General features: G+C 54.2%; 5 protein-coding genes across 5 annotated transcripts; 2 read left to right on the forward strand and 3 right to left on the reverse strand.

Moving 5' to 3' along the window:
- Positions 1-299: 299 nt before the first annotated feature.
- Positions 300-1,856, reverse strand: MRS44_005186 (uncharacterized protein; the record flags this gene model as incomplete). The annotated part of the gene is made up of 3 exons (XM_046270655.1): positions 300-1,025; positions 1,074-1,152; positions 1,198-1,856. 3 exons carry the CDS (start codon positions 1,854-1,856, stop codon positions 300-302), a joined length of 1,464 nt encoding a protein of 487 aa, XP_046135652.1.
- A 552-nt stretch (positions 1,857-2,408) lies between these two features.
- MRS44_005187 (uncharacterized protein) lies at positions 2,409-3,686 on the reverse strand (the record flags this gene model as incomplete). The annotated part of the gene is made up of 1 exon (XM_046268615.2): positions 2,409-3,686. The coding sequence occupies one exon, from the start codon at positions 3,684-3,686 to the stop codon at positions 2,409-2,411; it is 1,278 nt and encodes a 425-aa protein (XP_046135651.1).
- Positions 3,687-4,507: 821 nt separating this feature from the next.
- On the forward strand, positions 4,508-5,260 carry MRS44_005188 (uncharacterized protein; the record flags this gene model as incomplete). Its single annotated transcript, XM_046283181.2, has 1 exon — positions 4,508-5,260. One exon carries the CDS (start codon positions 4,508-4,510, stop codon positions 5,258-5,260), a length of 753 nt encoding a protein of 250 aa, XP_046135650.1.
- A 3,000-nt stretch (positions 5,261-8,260) lies between these two features.
- Positions 8,261-9,535, reverse strand: MRS44_005189 (uncharacterized protein; the record flags this gene model as incomplete). The annotated part of the gene is made up of 1 exon (XM_046280867.1): positions 8,261-9,535. The coding sequence occupies one exon, from the start codon at positions 9,533-9,535 to the stop codon at positions 8,261-8,263; it is 1,275 nt and encodes a 424-aa protein (XP_046135649.1).
- Positions 9,536-16,680: 7,145 nt separating this feature from the next.
- Positions 16,681-17,598, forward strand: MRS44_005190 (uncharacterized protein; the record flags this gene model as incomplete). Its single annotated transcript, XM_065622485.1, has 2 exons — positions 16,681-16,924; positions 17,297-17,598. 2 exons carry the CDS (start codon positions 16,681-16,683, stop codon positions 17,596-17,598), a joined length of 546 nt encoding a protein of 181 aa, XP_065478557.1.
- Positions 17,599-19,294: the final 1,696 nt, after the last annotated feature.

The following is a 19,294-nucleotide window of genomic DNA, read 5'->3' on the forward strand; positions in this document are numbered from 1 at the left end:
GCGACGCCCCCGTTCCAGTGAACCGGGAATAGACGGGAAATGTCACGTGGCTTGTTCTTGCCTTCGGGACACCGGCGTAGTCGTCCGGTCTTCGGCCGAAGAAGATTAAAAACATCGGCCGAGTGTCCTTGGCAGAGACATAATCTCACCGTGTTGGTATGGATTATGGAATCAAGACGCAAAGGGTTCATCCGTGTATTCTCAACTGACCCGAAAACGGGTGATATAAGCTTAAAATAACGTTAGACTTAACATCCATCACAAGCCCCCGTGCCTTCCGGCCGACTCCTGTCAAAACACTATCTCCGGAGCGGAGCATCGGGTCCAGCAAACGACCTCCGTCGAGTTCCGGTCTTCTTCTTGGGAGTCCCATTGGCCCGCATCTCCTCCCGAGCTTCCAGCACCGTGCCCTGATCAGACTTGAGGACCACGCCCTCAAAGATGACCTCGCTTCGGGTGACAATCTGTGGGAAGAGTACCGCCAAGGCTGACGGCTTTACGCTACTCGCTACCGGCTTGTCGGTGCTAGAAGGATCGTAGTCCTTGTGATGGCTGGCTTCCTCGTCATCCGGAACATCGGCCGTGATGAGATCACGGGAACACTGCGCGTCAGCCCAGAGCCCAACAGCCTGTCGAAACAGAGATGGCACAGCATTGTAAAAGCCAGCCTGCTTGTACGCCACAACAAGTGGATGCAGCGTGCTTCGAACCTCATTGCTCGCCTTACGAACAATATCCTCTCGGATCTGGTCACCTTGCTCCGAGTCAGACACGGACCCGAGGATCTGGCACCGATACACAGTCTGTCGTCTCTCATCTCCTTCAAAGAAATCAAGCATGGCTGATGCCGTGGTCTTGATCTCGTTGGGGACGTAGAATGGGACAAAAACGTGTGCCAGGAGCGTCTCGGCGATGACGGCGTCAGCAACGGCGCAGCGCATCTTGGCAGCGGCTCGGGTTGTGCGAGTCGAGAGGGGGATCTTGGGGAAGCGAATGCTCAGCTCCAGAATCTCACTGGCAGAGTCCTTTCCAGATAGTTAGTATTAGACGTAGATGGAGTGGAAAACTCTTACCTCTGCGCCGTCGTGGTCGTTAAAGTACTCATTGACAAAGCCATGAACCTTTTCCAACAGAACTGCTAGGTCAAGACGTCTGCTCTGGTCAGCAATGCACAAACAAGCTGCGTTGAATACTCACAGTTTCTTCAACTCTTCCAACCCAAACTCTCTCAGGATGCCTTCTCCAAGGTCACTCTGAGCCTCACCGAGCTTCTTCTTACACACTTCAAGCTCTGCATCACTAGCCTGCATTCTCGACCGATGAAGCTCACACTCAGCATTCATCTCCCTCATCTTATCAACATGACTCTTTTCATCCTCTTCAAAAGTCTTGACCCTCTGCTTCAGCTTCTCCAACTCCCCGTCCCGCCCCTTCTGCGCCGCGTCCGACGCAGCCAGCTTCTCCCTCACCTCAGCAACCTCTGCCTCCATGGCCTCCACCGCAGCCTTGTTGGACTCGTAAGTCTTGAATTTTTGCTCAAACGTGGCAACGAGTGTTTCGCTCGCGGTGCTTGCGGCACTCGCCTGGTTCTTTTGGTCTGTCAGATCACGCATCACCTGGTTGTTCAGCTCACGGAGGCGCTGGTTCTCGCCCTGCTTGGCCTCGAGCTCTTGCTCCAAAGCCTTCCTCCCCTCGACTGATTTTTCATAGTCTTGGATTGCCTCGGCGTCCTTGGACACCTCCTTTGCTAGGATAAGGAGCTGTCGCAGCTTGGATTGCTTGGTGGACGCCTTGTCAGAGACGTGATTGCCATTGGCATGGTTGCCATTGACGTTCTTGGACTTGGGATCAGCCATGATGTGTTACTAGAGACGCAAAGATAGGATCATTGAAGAAAAAGAACAAATTCTACCATTATCGCTAGGCATGTCCACGTTTAATAAATCTCATCGCCAAGGTACATACAACATTATCGGAAGTTCCATTTTGAGGCCATCGCAGAGCCTCACTCTGCGTTCATGGGGCTTGAAGGACAACTCATCACCACACCACTTCCCTGCCCGTCATATCCCCCGCCATCTCATCCTAGTGGTCGCTTCTGAGCAATCAGGCTGGACCGCATCAAACGCCGTTACACAACACGCGGGGTAACCCCAATGGCATCAAGAGGCGACCGTCTTATCATGCATGGTGAAGCTCTCACAGCAGCCACAAGGCAAGGCCGTCGAGGCTCTTGGCCGTGTCTGTCGTTACTCGGGCGTCACGGCGAAAGCATTGCCCAGAGTATTGGCTGTCGTTTTCTCGGAGAAATGGCAGTATCTTCGCCTTGCCTCGTACGATGGTGGGAGCCGTGTTGCACTCAATCAATGAGGCCGCCTTGAAACTCGGTCAGAGCATCCACCAGACGCCTAATCCCTCTCCCTCTCCCTGTCTCCCCTCCCATTGTCCCTGTCCTCGCTCAGGCCAGACTTGTCAAATAGGTAAAGCTCGACAGACTGAGGCGCACCTCCAAGCACAGGCAGTGGCATCACTTGTCTGTGGACGTTGTACCAGCCGTCCTTGTCCATCAGCTCAAACAAGACCTCCTCCGACTCGTGACGTGGCTTGGTGGCCAAAAAGACCTTTGTGGTAAAGGGCTCCCCCTCGGGGAAGTGGGTGAGGTTGTTGGCGTGAATGGCCGAGAGTGTCTCCACCAGAGCAGGGAGCATGTCGACATTGTAAGTGCAGTCGCTCAGCATTACCACGTCCCAAGGCTGCGATCGAGCCTGAGGACCAAAACGGCCCTGTCTGCCCTCCTCCCAGTCCAGATTCTCGTACATCATTCGGACAGGCTTCTCCTGGAACCGGACGTGCGAGTTTTCCACCCGTTTCATGTTGGACCTAGCCCGCTCCTCCGCCTCGGGGAGATCCGTCATGAGGATGGTGCAGTCTCCCGGCGAGGGGGTGTGAAGCTGGGGGTACACAGCAGCCAGTCCGACACTCAAGATGCCGACGCCGCAGCCCAATTCCAGCACGCGGATCGTCCTTTGGCGACTAAAGATGTTCTTGAGAGTCCTCATGCAGGGGTCATTGCTGGACTCGCTATCGGGGGCCGTCTCAATGCCCACGATCGCCGACGTCGCCACCACGCCGGCATCCCAGACGTGGCGAGCGATGCTCTCTCCAATCTCTTCCTCAAGTTCGATGGTACCCAGGCCGTCGGGTGAGTCGCCCAACTGAAGTCTTCGGATGGACACTTCTGAGCCAGGCTCGGTAGCCAGCAATGGGACCCAAGCTGGCATGACGGCGCCCTTTGCGGCAGCTTCTTTTCGATACCGCATCTTCTCAGCAGCCAGCGCCAGAACTCGCGGGGCACTTTCAGCGGTGTGAATAGGCTCTGCTGCCCTGACGCAGATATGAACCCTCATACCCGTCTCAAGAGCTCTCTCAAGAGCAACAGGCAGCTCGAGGGCCGGCTTCGCAACGCGCATGCCGGGCTCCCAGTCCAAGTGGCCGGGGTCCGAGAGGAGCCATGTTGAGCTGCCCTCAGGCGACGCAGCAACGGCGACGACCTGCAGGTCAAGAAACCTCTCTGGGTAGAGGAACGAGTCTCCAAGGTCAGTGGTGATTGTGAAGAGCAGCTGGACCAAGGGTCCGCGGCGATTCTTCAAGACCTTTGGGGCCCGAAGGAAGCGGATGTAGTGCATTGTTGTGGTCTGATGCCGCGTGGGATTGGCCAAGTCTGGGTGGGCTCAGCTCGGTCCGGGACAGAGTCTTGTTCCTTCGATGTGATGAAAAACACCAAGATTCAAGGGATACGCGTCGCTCACTGCAGTTTTTCCCCTGATTCGTTTTGTCTGGCCTCGGTGAGGTGAAGCTGGATGTCACGCATCATCGGATTTTTGGCGCAGCGGCCAACGCGTGCTTAGTCATCGGGCTGGCTGCATATCCTTGTTCAGCTGAGGAGGCTGGTGAAGTCTCTGGTTTTGGGGGAGAAGGCTGAAATAAGTGATTGAGCTAATGGAAGTGATGAGACATTCTGGGATAAATGGGGAGGGCATATGGAGGTAGGTAGATAGGCTATACTGAGATGATGGGAATGATTCGTTCAACGAGTCGACAAATACCTCATTCTACAAGGTTCATCTAGCGACCGTCTAGAATCATTCCCGAGATGCGATGAGAAACGGTTTCATGGGACAAACAAGGTTCACGATTCTAGACATTCCAGTAACAGTATCTTTTTATAGAAACTGAGTTGTGATAGCCCCCGTTATGGTTGCGAGTCGTGCCAGTCAGACTCTTCAAACACACTCCAAAACAACCCGTCACATATCGAATCTAGGATTGTAATTATTCCTATTCTACTTCGAGTAATGACATTCTTTAATCTACATAGTCAAGAGGTTGCGGGGAACTGAGAAGTGGAGGTGGTTATCCCGACGATCACGTCTTCGCCCTAATGAATCAACTTCAACTGAACATCAACTTCAACTCACCCTAGACTTCCATCCAACCCACAGACACAATGAATTCCTCTTTGGAACCAGATCAGGAGAAACTTCTCGAAACTCTGCAGACCAAGACCTGGTTTGGCTTTGACCTCGATGACACCCTCCACGAGTTCCGCCGAGCCAGCCGAGCTGCAGTAACTCACTGCCTCACTCGGATATCCAACGAAAACCCTCAAATCGAGGTCGAGGACCTTCAAGAGCAGTATCAAATAATCCTTAAACAAGGAACTGCAAGCGCATTCACAGATGGAAAGACTTCTCACGACTACCGTCGGGAACGCTTCAGCGCAACACTGAGTCATTTCGAACTCAGTCATGACTCGATCGAAGAGTTGTTGCAAGACTATGAACGCGTCCTAGTCGAAAACCTTACTCTCAAACTCGGCGCATTGTGCCTACTCAAGGCCATCAGAGAATCCGGTAGAAAAATCACCGTCATCACAGAAGGCCCGCAGGACGCCCAAGAGCGGGCCGTTCGGGACCTGGGGATCGCCAGCTACATCGACTTCCTAGCAACGACCAACCGTTTTGGAGTGGCCAAGACGTCTGGGCTCTTTGGAAAAGTTCTGGAACATCTTGACATTCAGTCTAGTGATATTGTATATGTCGGAGACTCAAAGGAGCGAGACGTCGAGCCTGCGACCCAGGAAGGGATTTATACGATCCACTTGCGGGAGGATCAGACAGTGTCACTCGCTTTAAATCCTCCAAGCATTAACTCTTTAGAAGTTCTTGCACAACTTGTACCGTTATTGGGACACGTATAAAGCCTGATTATTGGCTTGGGCAATTTATTGATCAATCTAAGCTTCCAAAGACAATTAAACAACATACCGATATGACGTCTCCTCCATACCCTACACAAACACAACCAAATCCGATGTCCCGGACTCACGCCCCATGATTCAAACACATTCATGTCGTTCGCCGGCAAATTCCCAATAAAGTCATATATACCCCAGCCTTCCTACTTATTCAGTATCAAATCAAGTTACACACCCAGCAAACAAAACCACAAACAGCTGTGAATCCGTGTCACCCCAACACAACTAACCATCCCTGACACACAAACTCAGACCTTGCAATAGCCACAGTCGAGGCCAGAAACCTGTACTCTTTCCATCTAATAATATACAGGATCCATGTCCCTGCACAACCACAGCTGACGTTATCCAGCGATGGAGCCCCCTCCCCCTCCTTCACGATTCGGTCCGCACGCCAAGCCCCTCGCAGCTTGGGTACGGATACAGGCGGTTACATGTGAACAGCCACCCCAACGTGCAACCCAAAGTCTCGCGCGGGGTCGTGAATTTTTGGCAAAGAATAACCGAAACACTGTGAGTGAGGCTATATCCCTGCCCATCATCACACGCCAGCCTCCAAGAAACAAAAGCAAAAGAAACGTGCAAGCGCCCGGATTGGGAGAGAACCAGGATGTACCGTTCAGCCCTTCTGGTGTGAACATTGGCGTGTAGGCGACGCACATGGACAGCAATGTGTGCTGTCACATCACAGACATGGCTTTAGGGAGGGGTCACAAAGTCTGGGATTGGGCACTTAGGATCCGGGAACTTTTTTTGCATGCCCAACGAGTCCCGTCCCAGCCCTGCGTTATTCCTTCCAGTGTACAGTGCAATCCTTCTCAAGTCAGGCTGGCTGGGAAGAAATCACGCATCGTTGTTTGAGCCTAGAAACTCTACTGCAGCCTCTCCCTTCTGAGACGGCTTTTCTCACCCCTTGCGTAATCCACCAAACTGCACGACATTCTCACTGTGAAAAAGAGATCTTTCTCGCCCCCAACACGTGGGATAGATGGCCCTAATAGCCGCTCGCTGCACACCCACACCGGGTCGGCTCTCCATCCCGTCACAACGCCCCGGTGTCACCGTCCTCCCCCTCCCCAACCTCCTCTAAATCCGGCGGGCGGGACATCATCCCCCCGCTCAAGCACAGGCCGTGCGTAGAAAAAGCTAATAACGACAGAGGGCGGGGAGCAAGGCCCGTGGCTTGTCTGTGTGTTTTTGAATCAATGCACGGGATAAGAGACAAAAAAGCAAAGTAGAATAATAAGCGAAGCAGTTCGTAACGGAGCGAGATATCCGAAAGGTGGCGTTGTATCGAGTCAAGATGTGAATGTCAAGGGAATCAAGTTCAATCTCTACACAAGCCAGCACCGCGACATGTTAATATACCATCGAACCTCACCTTACAACGGCTCGCTGAAGAATTCTTGCCATCTGAAACCAATTCCAATTTCCCCTTCAACGTCGCAAATCCTACCCATCGAAAAACACCTGCTAACAAAGTTTCACCCGTTCCACAAGTTACATTCCAGTGCCGCCGAGCGTGCGCAAGCACAAAACTCGAGACTCGCAAGAGTAAAAGAGGCGTTATACTGCCGTGCAAGTGAAACAACGCAGCACTCTGTAGTTTAGCTCCCTTCCCTTTCTCAAAGCAGTTTGCAATTACATCACGCCCTCTTGATGAAAACGGCTTACTTTCGAAAAAAAGAAGAGAGACAGCGGCCGACCCCGCGACCCATGACCTGCATGACGCAGCCCTCCAGGGGTCGACCGTCCACTCATGACCTCATGGCTTCCTCCCCCCTAGCAAGAAGAAGTCGGATCGTCACCCCCAGCGGCACGCCGCTGCAAGACCGAGATGCTTGCCTCGAACCAAGCCAGATGCGTGCATTGCCGGCCTGGTTTTAGTTCCTGCTCGGCACGCGCGGGGTTCTCCCACCGGGAACGAGAGGGGGGTATCACCAAAGAAGAAAATCAGGTTGTTCATTGAACCATGCGTTCAATGAGTCGACAGCTTTCTTCGTGATCCGACGGTTGGGATCAGTAAGACCACAGCGTCGAATGTTGGAGAGGCTCCATGTCATGATCAAGGTAAGGATTAAACGAAAAAGTCACATCACAATCAGTCACAAGCGAGACAAGGCACAACAAGGTTAAGATAAGTTTGCAATTTTTTTCGAAATAATTAGAATCATCCCATAATATCCAAGCTCTGAAAATGGTATAATCAAGTCAATCAAAAACAAACAAGCCAATTCCAATGGCTCCCCCAACTCCTTCATGCTCACATTGTTGCATGATACATTTCCCTTTCCTATCCATCAATGAGGAACATTTGTAAAGACAACGAAACCTCCATATTACCGTGTAGTAATGTCGTGTTCCATCCCGATCTAAGTGCGAATCACTTTTGATATCCCAACGCGCTGATCCCAAGTAAAAAGATCCAAGCTCCAAAAGACAAAATCCAAAAACGAAAAATCAAATCCTTTCCACTTCTTCTCCGTGACAAAATGTCGTTTTTCACCTCTCCAACTGCTCGCGTCCTTCCAAACGGAAAAAACATTGTGGGTATCTCTAATTGGAAAAAAGTCCCCGTGATATCGATGCCCTCCTCCGCGCGCGCGTTCGCATTGGTGGTAGTACAGGTCGCCCCGTGATTCTTTCTGGAATTGTTCCGGTAGACAAGTCAAGAGAAAAGAAACCGCTTCCCCGGGACGAGGTAGAGACGTTAAAGTAAAAAATCGGAAATCCATGTGGCGGGGAGTCCATTGGAGATCCAGGAATGTGAGGTAGTGGTACAGTTTGAGCGGGCCATCCAATCCGGCGAGTATGAGGGGGATGTGATCACTGGCCGGCGTCAAAAGACTCCTCGGGTATAGTAGATGTGTGTATGGTTAAGTGAGAACAGGAAACAACAGGGCCAAGTCCTGGGTAATCCTGTGGGGGCGTAATGTGGTCCGATTATTTGGTAGGGTTCCGGAGAATCTCCTCGCAGTTGGCGTCGAACCGGAGGTTGAAGAGTCTCACGCTCTGCATGAACTTCTCAGTCTTGTCAAGCTCACGGTCACGGCCAAAGAGGGTCTCGACAAATTCGACACCGGCGTTCTTGCCAAGGCCAGCCTGCTTCCTCTTGGCGGCCTTGAGCATGGGAGCCTCGCAGGCCTTGAGGAGGGCGCGGAGCTTCTCGGTGAGGCGCTCTCCGGACTCAATGAACTCGTCAACGAGATCCCGGTTCTCGGCGCTGCGAACTCGACCGACAGTCTCCTCAGCTCGCTTGACCTTGCCGGCAAGCTGGATAAGAAGAAGCCACAGCTCGCCGGCCATGTCAGAGATAGGGGTGGCAGGGCCCTGGTGGTAGACAGTCCAGTCGTAGATCCACTTTCCAAGGCTGTTGGCGTCAAAGACACTGCCTAGCAGCAGAATGGGCTCCTCACTGGGATCCCAGTTCTTGAGTGAGTATCCAGCCGGGATGCGGTGCTTCCGGGCATCGGCATCGGTGGCCTTAGGGGTGGCCGGGGCAGCTGGCTTGGCGCGGTGGGAGCTGGCTGGGCGCACGGTCTGGGGACGCGGCGGAGGGACAGCGGTGGAGGAGCGACGGCTGTGGCCGAAGCTGGTAGGAGGTCGAGGTTGAGGCGACTGCTGGTACATGGGAGGCATCTGCTCACGAGAGTTGTAGGGCTCGTCGTAGATGGCGGCGGAGGCGGCACCCTGCAGGTAGTCGTCGTAATTAGTGTACCATCCCCGATCATCATCAACAAGTTCTCGTGTGTAGAAGGCGGATCTGCGGTGATGATGGTTCTTGGAACGGGACTGTGCAGGAAGCACATAGGTGTGTCCCAGAGCCTCGATGATCTCGTCCTCGTCGGATTCTCCATATGGGGTGGAAGCCCGGACATAGGTAAACGAGAATCGGCGGTCGCGCTTGGAGCGCGGAGATGACCCGGAAGGCCTGCGCGACGAAGAAGTAGTTTTGGGACTCACATCTGCCGTGCTATATTGCCCGATGCTGTTGTAGCGAGGGGAGTCCTTGGGGGGGCGCGGACTGAAGTCACCCTGCTGGGAGTAGCTGTTGAAGCGTCCATGGGCCGCTCGAGTCGCCGGTCGCCGTGGCGTCTGCTCGGCGGTCCAGGTCGGCCTCGGCGAGGGAGTGGGGGTTGCGGACGACATCCTCGAGTAGACGCTGTCGTAGTCGTGGATCGGCGTCGATCCAGGAGTTCGTGGAGAAGGGTAACTCATGATCTTGTGGTGTGGCGATGCCCAACTGACATCCGCTTTCAAGACTTGCATAGAACAACTGCTGCTCTCCTCCCAATCTCCCACAGTTGTCTGGTGTGTTGGTTTTTTCGATGCGCGGGTTCTTTTTCGCGTTTTTTTTGTTCTTTTTCTTTTTTTAGTATGTGAGTGGTAGATGCGGTGCAAAGTTCGTCAAATCTGCATATAAGCAGTAATCAACGGTCAGGTTGCGCCGGGGAAGAGACGCCCGAGAGGAGGTGATCGGCCAGCCCGTCACCTCGGTATGTAGTCGGAAGAGAAGATGTTAGAGTAGTGTCTTGCGGCGGCGAACATGACCAATGGGTATTTTATCCTTTCCCCAACGAGGAAATCGAAACCAAATCCCGTAGAACCTGGTCGTTGTGTCGAGAAGGCGCTGGACGCTTCGAGAGCCCCAGCTTGGAGGTTGGTTGGAAAAAAGAGCGATGACGTCGGCACTGGATGTGCTGGCGAGGCTGAGATATGTTGCTTTGGGGGAAACTGTGTGATTGGCAAGCGCCAAGATACTGGAAAGAGAGGAGGAAAGGAGGGTAGAGCGGGAGGTGGTCGAGATATATATTGTCACGGTCGTGGGAGATTGTGTGCGGCCTCTGTGGGCACCGTTTTTCTCCCAAGCCTGCCTAGCGGAAGGCGACAAGGATCCGGTAATGGAGGGAGGGGCCTAGCCGGCATGCAGCAGGGGGACTGAGAGACAGACAAGGGTGTGTGCGCTAAATAGGGGCAGGGATACTCTCTAAAGGGCCGCCCGGGGTGGGAGTGCGTGAGACAGGGGTGCAGGGGGGGGCCCGGTTCTTGCAGTCTCTTCACTTGCACTCCCTCCTTTTATCCTTTTTCCTGGTCTCTTGGTGACTGATGTCTTGTATGACTTTTCCTAAGCCTGAGAAACAAGAGCAATTCGTTGCTCGTGACGTCTAGAATGAACTGGCAAATGTGACTGAGTGAGGCTGTGTCGAGATAGAGTCAACCTCCGTATTGCGCGTATTGCTAATCTGGGTGTGCGATGAGCAAGGCTTAGTCACATCCTGCAGCCTCTCATCAGCACAAGCAAAAGGATTGGCAACGTGTCTCTTTTTTCGCGCCGCACTGTCTTCTCTCTCGGAGCTTGTTTGGCGAAATGACGGTGGACGGTGACGCAGTCCATACAGTACTAGGTAGCGTACCGGGAGTCCGCTGCAGGGCGCTGTGCTGCGGCCAAGTTTCGTTGGCTCTTTTTTCTCTCTCAGGATTTGTTGTGGATGGCTGTGTTTTTTCTTTTCGACACCCTATTGTTTCCGTAACCCAATCTCTTTGGTTGGGCTCGATAATTCGTGAATCATCCAGATCCCACGCGCAATTATGAGTCAGTGCCCTTGAATCACTCGTCAGCTAATTCAGGCCTTGTATGGCGAGAGGCGAAAAGAGATGCGAAAAAGGGGTAGAGATAGAATCAACAGATAGAGCCAGCGATAGGCTCAACGGGAACGAGACAGCCTCGTGAAAAGGAGGCAGCGCAAAAATGGAAGCTGGTAAAAATGGTGACTGATTGCAGCAACGGATCCGACTCGCTCAAGGTTCAGCTGGGGATCATGGGGGTGTGCATAGCGCTGCAATATCCGGAGGGCGCTCTGTTTCTCAACAGACAGACAACAACAAACACCTCCGTCCCCTGAAGTGTACACCCACAACGCACACAATTAAAAATTTTCGCCTCTGTTCTGTCACTTTTTGCTGCAGTTTCCTCATACTTCTTTTTTGCTTCGTCTTCTCTCTTACGAATTGAAACCAGCCATCTGAACGAGGGAGAGACACCTGCAAGGATGGGCAAGGGAAAAAAACTGCGAACTGAGCGGATCCTGGGACCATAAAAAGAAAGCAGACGAGGGCCACAGAAAAGTTTTCGAGAAAAATAATATAAAAAATAAAAATATTACCGTACTTGTGGATGGCGGGGTCGAGTGCCGGCCATTGATTTCTTTTTCCTCAACTGGCTTGCTCTGGGCTTCGTTTCTCCCCTGGCTCGAGGTTGTCAATAACAGACGCCTCGCCAGAAAAGGTCACCTTGGGGCGGAACCATGGACTTTTCCTCAACTCCACTGAAGTGCCAGTCAATTTACCGGCGGGGAGTAAGCGAGATTGACGGCCTGGATCCAAATCCCAACGTCCGCGGTCCCGGATGCCCGCAAGTCTGTTCCGGTGAAAAATTTTCCTTCTCCTTGGGCTTCTAGGCGCGCGCCGGCGGCAACAGACCCAACAGGGGTGCACGGCGGAAGACGGAGCAGCGCCGGGGGATAGGCGGCTCGGTGTGATTCAGAGCCAGACAGGGCGCTCGGTAGGTAGGTTGTTACACCCCCTGGAAGGAATCCTGGACTGCGAGATGTTAGCCTCCTGCCTGCTGGGCCGTCTGCGAGATGTGTTGATGTTGAATTTTTTTCGGTGGCTTTCAGGGAAGAAGAACGAGGTGCGCACGGGAATACGAGCTGACGCAACAGCACCGTCAATAGAAGCAAGGGTACGAGATGCGATGGCCTGGGGACACGGATCTTCTAGAGTCTGTGGCCCTGGCCCTCGTAACCCATGCAAACACTCACTCAAGCCCGGCCCTTAATAGACTTGGACTACACAAGTGCGACGCGAGGCTGGCAAAGGCCACCCAGCAGTCGTAGCGCCACCAGCCGAGTCAGTTCGTGAGTGGTTGGGTGTCGCAAGGCAGCCGTGTGAAACCCACCCGTTGCTAGGGCTCGACGTTTATAGGCGACGACAATGTCAACAAGGCTGGAATGAGCGACCGCAGAACAGAGGCGAGACAGCAATAGAGTTGCGAGTGTCGATGCCTCGAGAGGCACGCGTGCCTGGTTGGGTTGCCAGGCTGCCAGCGATGATGCTGATCAACTGAGTTAACGACACGGCCAAGCGGTGATGCCTTCCAATGTCCGGGGAGAGACGGCGGCGGCTAAAGTGACGACTGCGACAGCGATCGATATCAAACCAAGACGTGGCGGAGAATTAACGTTGTTTTGGTGTTTGCCTCCGCCAGGCAGAGACGATGATGATGACAACTCCGCAAGTGATGGAGTCGCGGAAGGCACGGATGAAACCAAGACGGGATGGCGTTCAACTCCAGTTCCAGGGAAGGTGCTGCCCGGTCGAGCTTTATCAATCTGCCTCAGGTTCTCCCCACCATCTTAGACCATCCATCACACACTCATGTCCGTGTCGCACTCGCAGGCAAGGCGCGCAGATGCTACATCATCAGCCAGAGCCTGGTGGTGTCGTGCATCTTATCTTATTCGCTTCGCTCGGCGGTCCATGCATGCAATGCTCACTCGCCTTGTGACAGGTCCTCCTCCTCTACGAGAGAAGCACAGCCCTCACGCTGCACCACGACCACCGTGAAGATTCCAACTGCCAATCGGTGCAAGTCGTCAACGAGCGAGGCTTCGATCCGAGGACGCACCTTTTTCCAATCGCGGCCATCATCTTGCGCATGTGATGAACCCCTCCACAAGCGACCAGTCCAGGTCGAGCTTACGAATCCGGAAAGATACGGAGGCTTTCTTTTTTCTTGCTTCTTTTCGATTTCTTCCTCTCAAAGATTCCTGATTCCTGAGGTTCTCCCGTACAACCCGGTCGCAAGCTCTTCTTGGTCCAGCCTTTGTCCGGCGTGCTCCGTTCTCCGATACCGAATCTACCAGGATCCTCCGCTCGGTACTACGATGGCAAATATCGAGTTACATGACCCAACACCCAACATCGCGACAAAGAGAAGGCGAGGTTGGAAGTTCATGGTCCCCTTGCATTAGTGAGCAGCGAGCGCATCGGCTGCCTCGTGGAAGAGAGACCTTCCAAAGTTCGACATCATCGCCACCGATCTGATGCTTGCAAACTGCAACATGCCGGAAAGGAAACCAGATTGGCTCTAGACAACTTCTCCGCACGGCGGGGGACAGAACAGGATGGAGACATCGTGCATCGAGGTGCGCTCCGTCGGTACTGGGCAGTGGACGACTGGAGAGCGGCAGCGGAGAAGACACACGTCAAAACCCTGCACCGGAGCGGCGGCTCACGAATAGGGTCGTTTCCAGCAGCCTGCGACACTGACACTAACGACTAACGACACCAAGGCCTTCTTCCCAGAGATGGACAAGCGTGCCCCCGAGCCGCAGCTGTCGACCCCGACTCCTCCGTTTCCATCCATCCATCCATTCATCCATTCGCTGGCCCCCCTATCCCCCAGTCAATTCCGTCCGGATCTTTCTCAGTCGAGACTGCGCTAGTTCGTTTGGCCGCTGAAGACTTTCAAAAAGTCTCTAGTCCTGTCATCTTGACCTGCGACACACAGCGTAGTCTGTCCTGATCAGTCAACAAGTGAATCGGCGCTACTTCATGTCACGCACGTCAACCACAGGCCTCCCGTCTTGGTACTTGACAACACGAAGAGGGGTAGCAGGAAAGGGAGACTGCGCCGCCTCCAGGAATCACCTTTTTCTCCCGTGTATTCGAGTCGGCCGAGATGGGCCTCGGCCCTTGCTCCCTGCCTGTGCGACTTGAATAGGGTGTTGGAGCTGGCATCTGCTCTTCATCTCCCCAGCATGCCATGATGATTGGCCACGATACCGCAGCAAAAGCAGGATTCGGAATGGAAGTCGTGTCTCACCGGCTCACCGTCTCGGCCCATCTCAGATTCCATGCCATGACCATCTCTCATTTCGTCTCAGATCTGGCTGGCAATTTTTCTAGGACTCCTTTTGCGTCTGTGGCCAAGATCTGTAAAATGCCAGCTAACCTCTCAGGCCCCCTGCGTCATGTTTTACTCTACAGACAAGACACAGCGAGGAGGAGCTCATGGAACGCCTGAGCCAACGTCAAGTCGACGCTACCAATACCCAGACATGTCTCTAGAATAAATGCGTCTGCGATCGATACCACAAGACTGCCAGTACTCTAGGGTATCGACTCTTGTTGTCACTCAAGCTCTGGCAGTTCTGAGGCATCCTCCAAGCTTATTACGAGCGTCGGCGCTTTGTCCTACCCTACTCTCAACAACATCCAGGATCCTAGAAGACTCATTATCCGGCTCTGGTTCTCATTACCCACTCATTACCAAACCTGCTCTTTGCTGCTGGGGGATGACCGGACCGAAGATTGCCTGCGCCCCGGACACAGGGAGCCAGGGTTCAGATCAAAAACACCCATGGAAATGTCATGGATAGGGCTTGCATGCCCGGCGATGGGACGGAGACCAGGGGATGGAGAGAAAATTCCTGGAGCCGGAGCATGGAGCTGGAGAGCAAGTGCCCGCAGCTTGTCAGCCGCAGGGCCGGAGCCCGTGGTCAAGGCTAGGGGGGCACTCTCACATCAAGTCCATCCAGACTTGTCCAGGGACCCTGACTACCCGGCCAGGGTGCCCCATGCGCTGAGACGGCGTGCCTGCGTCCCAGAAGTCGGTCACTGAGGTTTAGCGGCCTTTTCCACCCAGCGATATGCCCTAATGCACCCACAGTGACAGCGGCCCAGCGATCCAGACACGGTGGACGGCAGACGGAGGAGTCGATGGGACGCGGGGACGAGATGCTGGCCTTCCAGAGGCTCGACACCCTCTCCAGAGGGCCTGGATGTTTGTTCAGTGGATGCGCGGACAGCGGATCGCAGCCGGAGGAGTCCACAGCTACACCAATATTACCCATCCTCAACCCCAGTCCTGCCCTCTGCAAGATTGGCAACCAGAGAGAGGGCTCGATATTTTTTGCCATGTGCTTTTTTATTATGTGTGTGCGTCCGTGTGCGAGGGGCGCCCACAATCTGAATCGTCAAAATCCGTCATTTTGCAGATTTTTCTCGACCAGGGTTTGTTTTCCACCGTCGACGGGCCATGGGCGTCACCCGCAACAACACCAAGACAACGACAACAACAATGCCAACACAACCCTAAATAAGGGTTGACGATGCAACCGTACAGTGCACACGCACAGTCTCTGGTCGAGGACCCGGCGGCTCGGTCTGAGCTCCCTTCACCTTTGCCTCAAGTCGCTAGGCCCGAGATTAGGACCAGAGACAATGGGTCGACGGATCAAGGACACCCTAGCCGGCGGGAAACACACCCCTTGCACGCCCCTCTCCGTTGGGCCCGGCCGGTAATGATAAAATCGCGGCCCAACGCGACGACGCAATTATCCTGCTGGGCACCATGTTTCATACGCTAATAATAAGAAGGAAGCGGGCAACGACGCAATCACGCCTTGCCCTTGTCACGGCGAGTCCCTGTCGGCATGTGGTGCACAGCCGGATCTAAGGTAAATTATCTAGGACTATCCATCTCAGGATACGGACGACGATGGTCATGGCTGTACCTGTACGGCTCACTGGATGCGGGAGGCACAAGAACCTACAGAGTAAACCTCGACGAGTCTCGTCTGGGTTAATGACCACGCCCTGTTTCGGTTGGGTTACACTCGTCCGAGCTTTGAGTTTTCCTTTTGATGCTCATCATTTGAATTGGAAGGACTCGGAACAGTAAAAGAAACGAAGGAAGGGAAAAAAAGCCACAGCCTCGGGGCTTGCTTGTGTCTTTGCGCCCTGCAACGGTCCAAGCTGACGGATGGACGTCTAACGCTTGCAACGCACACGCCCTTACAGCTTATTACCACATGCGTGCTACGGAGTAAGGGCCCGGGTCGACGACGATGGGCCTTGTTGTTGGCCTGTCGAAATGGAATTCCATCCCCATTCCCATCCTTGTCCCCATGCAGTCCTGTCTGTCCTGGATAGATCCTGGCCGGCCGGCAATCCTGGTCGAAAAGTTCGGACATGAATTTTTTTTCTCCTTCTGTTGCATTTTTCTTTCACCAGAGCTTCTGCCTTGTGCAATGTCATCCTTTGCCGAGGGATTCATTACGGCAGCCTCGCGGTTTGTCATCCTCTGAGATGATAGATCCATGTCATGGAATGGCAACCTGTTGCTCTTGACGGTCGGCAATCCACAGCACTGCGGTGCAGTACAGTCTAGGACGGGACCTTTGTCGGCCTTGTTCAACGTCGTCGCGCCATGGCATCGCTTGTTGAAAGTGGATGAGCGGGTGACTCATAGAGCGCTTCGCTTGTTGCTGGCAATGGTTGTTAGGGTGGTTGCTGTCATGAAAATCTGCACCTTGCTGCTTGTGCCTCCCAACGAAGGTCTGGCTGCTGTATTCATGTCCAAACAAATGCGTCCGCCCCGTCATATCGGTCCCGCCATGCACCCCAAGATGGATGCCGATTGGCATCCACACCGCACACAGCCTGGCAGACACGTCGCTGGGTGCATGCTGATGGGATGGTCAGAAGAAGGGCGACAAAGAATAGCACCGGAATGGAACAGCAAGGACCCCCGGCGTGTAAGTCGGTGGGAAGGTCAAAGAGCCTTGGAAACCACCCAGATCGGGTCCCACCAAACTTCTGTTCTGCGGACTTTGATATCCAAAACCCTGGGCAGACCGCTGCGAAGGCCACACGGACACACAGACGCACACAGGACACCTGCTTGTTGGTGTGTTCCCCGTCGTCTACCCTAACCCAACGGCCGCTCTCGATTCGCTCCCTTGACCGAAAAGAAGAGCTCCAACAACAACAAAGGTCGGCGACCCTGTTTACCCCTCCAAAAATAGGGCCCTTGACAAGCGACGGCCCTTCCAGGTTCCCCTCGGTGTTTTGCCCCTCCTCCAGCAGCCAGCCAGCCTACTGCGGACACATGCGCGCACTACGGTAGCCCAGTCCAGGCAGGTTGGCGATTTGACCTTCTCCTCACCGACTCTTTTGGAGACAAAGAGACGAAGGCCGTTGCCCGGCTGCGCGCCGACGATGGATGCGCCATCGCGGGGCCTTGTTGGAGACGGGCCGCTTTGGTGAGCGACAGGCCAGGCCAGGCAGCGCTTCAAGGAGGACAAGGACTCTTGGACCAGCTGAAAGTGGTGGCCCCGGCATGCAGCTCCCCGGCCCCGATTCCTGATACCGACGTGGACGTCAAACGGGCCAAGGCTGAAGGCATACATGGACGCAAGTTGGCAGCACAGTGACGTATGCAGGATGCCTCCCACAGATTCTAGGTCCTGGCCTTTCTTCAGTGGACGGCGCTGAGATGGGATAGATTGCGGTCTCTGGCAGGAGTCAGGCATCCCTGTGCCTGAGGGATCCTATCAGCTCCTTGGCCAAGGTTGTTTCAAGTTCCAGCGACGGGAGCAGATGCAGCCATTGACTAACATGCTACACTACGCCCAAGCGCCAAAGATCTCGACACCGCCAGAAGACAAGCTCTAATAAAATTTACTCTTGCAGCCGCGGTTCGGAAGCTGGATGCAGCGCCCGGGCGATGGCGTCGACAGGGGTGGATAGAATGGATATCATGACGGACATTGCTTTTTCGCACATTAGAAAAAGATGCACCATGGTAGAATTTTCCTTTCCTCGGCAGAGAAGGGCATTCCGAAGGGGGGCGTGTTTGCGATCTGGATTCCATTAGGGCAAAAGAACGCAGGCTGCATGCATATCGACAATGAGAGGAAAAGAGGGTCTCTCTCGCAGTGCAGGTTGCACTCCCGCCTGGGCCCGTGAGATGGATGAGTGAGAGGGAAAATTTTTGTACTGTGCCGGTTTGGAGCAGCAATGTCCAATCCGAGTTCTGATGGGATGCATCACGATGGAGTCGCATCTGGCACGTGTCGGTGACGAAAGAGAGGAAGCTCCCTTCTGACCCGGAAGTCCCGTGCTCGCCATCCAAGGATGATAAGAGTCATCCGCTGCGCAGGGCAAGAGAGAAGAACAGCCCCTCCAGTTCAAGGCTCAGACGCGTTCATGCCCAGCGGAGCGACGTACGAGTGGTGTGTGAGTGAGATGCTAAGTGGTGTTGTCTGCGTTGTCAACTCGAGATGGAGGGCCCAGGAGGGGTCTCCCGGAGGCGGCCGTGGACAAGTAGATTGGGCCCGGGAGCCAATGGGCGGGATATCGAGGGTTGCAGTCAACGGCGGCATCTGCACGCCGGGAGCCAGGACTGCTTCTGTTCCCGCTCCCACGTCACATCTCGACCGGGCATTCTTTCGGGTGAGCCAATAGAGATGGCTCCTCCAGCAAAAGGCAAGGGCCGGTTGACGAGCCCTGGGCAGGGCAAGGCAATTAGGGACGGGCATGAGTAACCCTATACCACAACATTTTTGGATGAAAATGCCAAACTGGACGAGATGATGTCTCATGTTCCAGTTTACAGTGGGAAAAGTCCAGACCTGTAAAACACACTCGGAGCCGCAGGTCCTAAAACTGCAGCAAGCAGCATGCGGCAAGTGTGGTCTGTCTGTCTGCTTGCCAAGTCTCAGCTTTCAGCGCTTAAAGATCAGTTGCCCGGTAGAGTCGCAGGCCTCAATTACTACGGCGCCTCCCTTGACTTGAGTTGCACCCTTCGGCCCAATCCGTAATCATGTTATTGTCAGAGACAAACACCACCACAAAATAAACATGTTCCCCACCGTTGTTGTCAAGCCACGTGGTTGACGCCTGTGGCTGTGCTGCCGGTACTGCTCAGCCACCTCGACCACTCGGCCGGGACAACCACCCACCACCCGCCACCCGATCTTGTTTCTCGCCCCCAATCCCGGAGTCCCGGGGGATCCACTTCGGGCGCGGCAGGTGATCGGGCCCTGCAGATTTGAATGCGCAGCTCCCGGGTTCCCGGTTTTCTGGGTCTTTCCTTTCGGGAGGTGCTGGTTTATGCTTGCTTGGGCA

Source organism: Fusarium solani, assembly GCF_023522795.1.
Source record: "Fusarium solani strain SB1 chromosome Unknown bctg00000002, whole genome shotgun sequence".
Classification (NCBI taxonomy): domain Eukaryota; kingdom Fungi; phylum Ascomycota; class Sordariomycetes; order Hypocreales; family Nectriaceae; genus Fusarium; species Fusarium solani.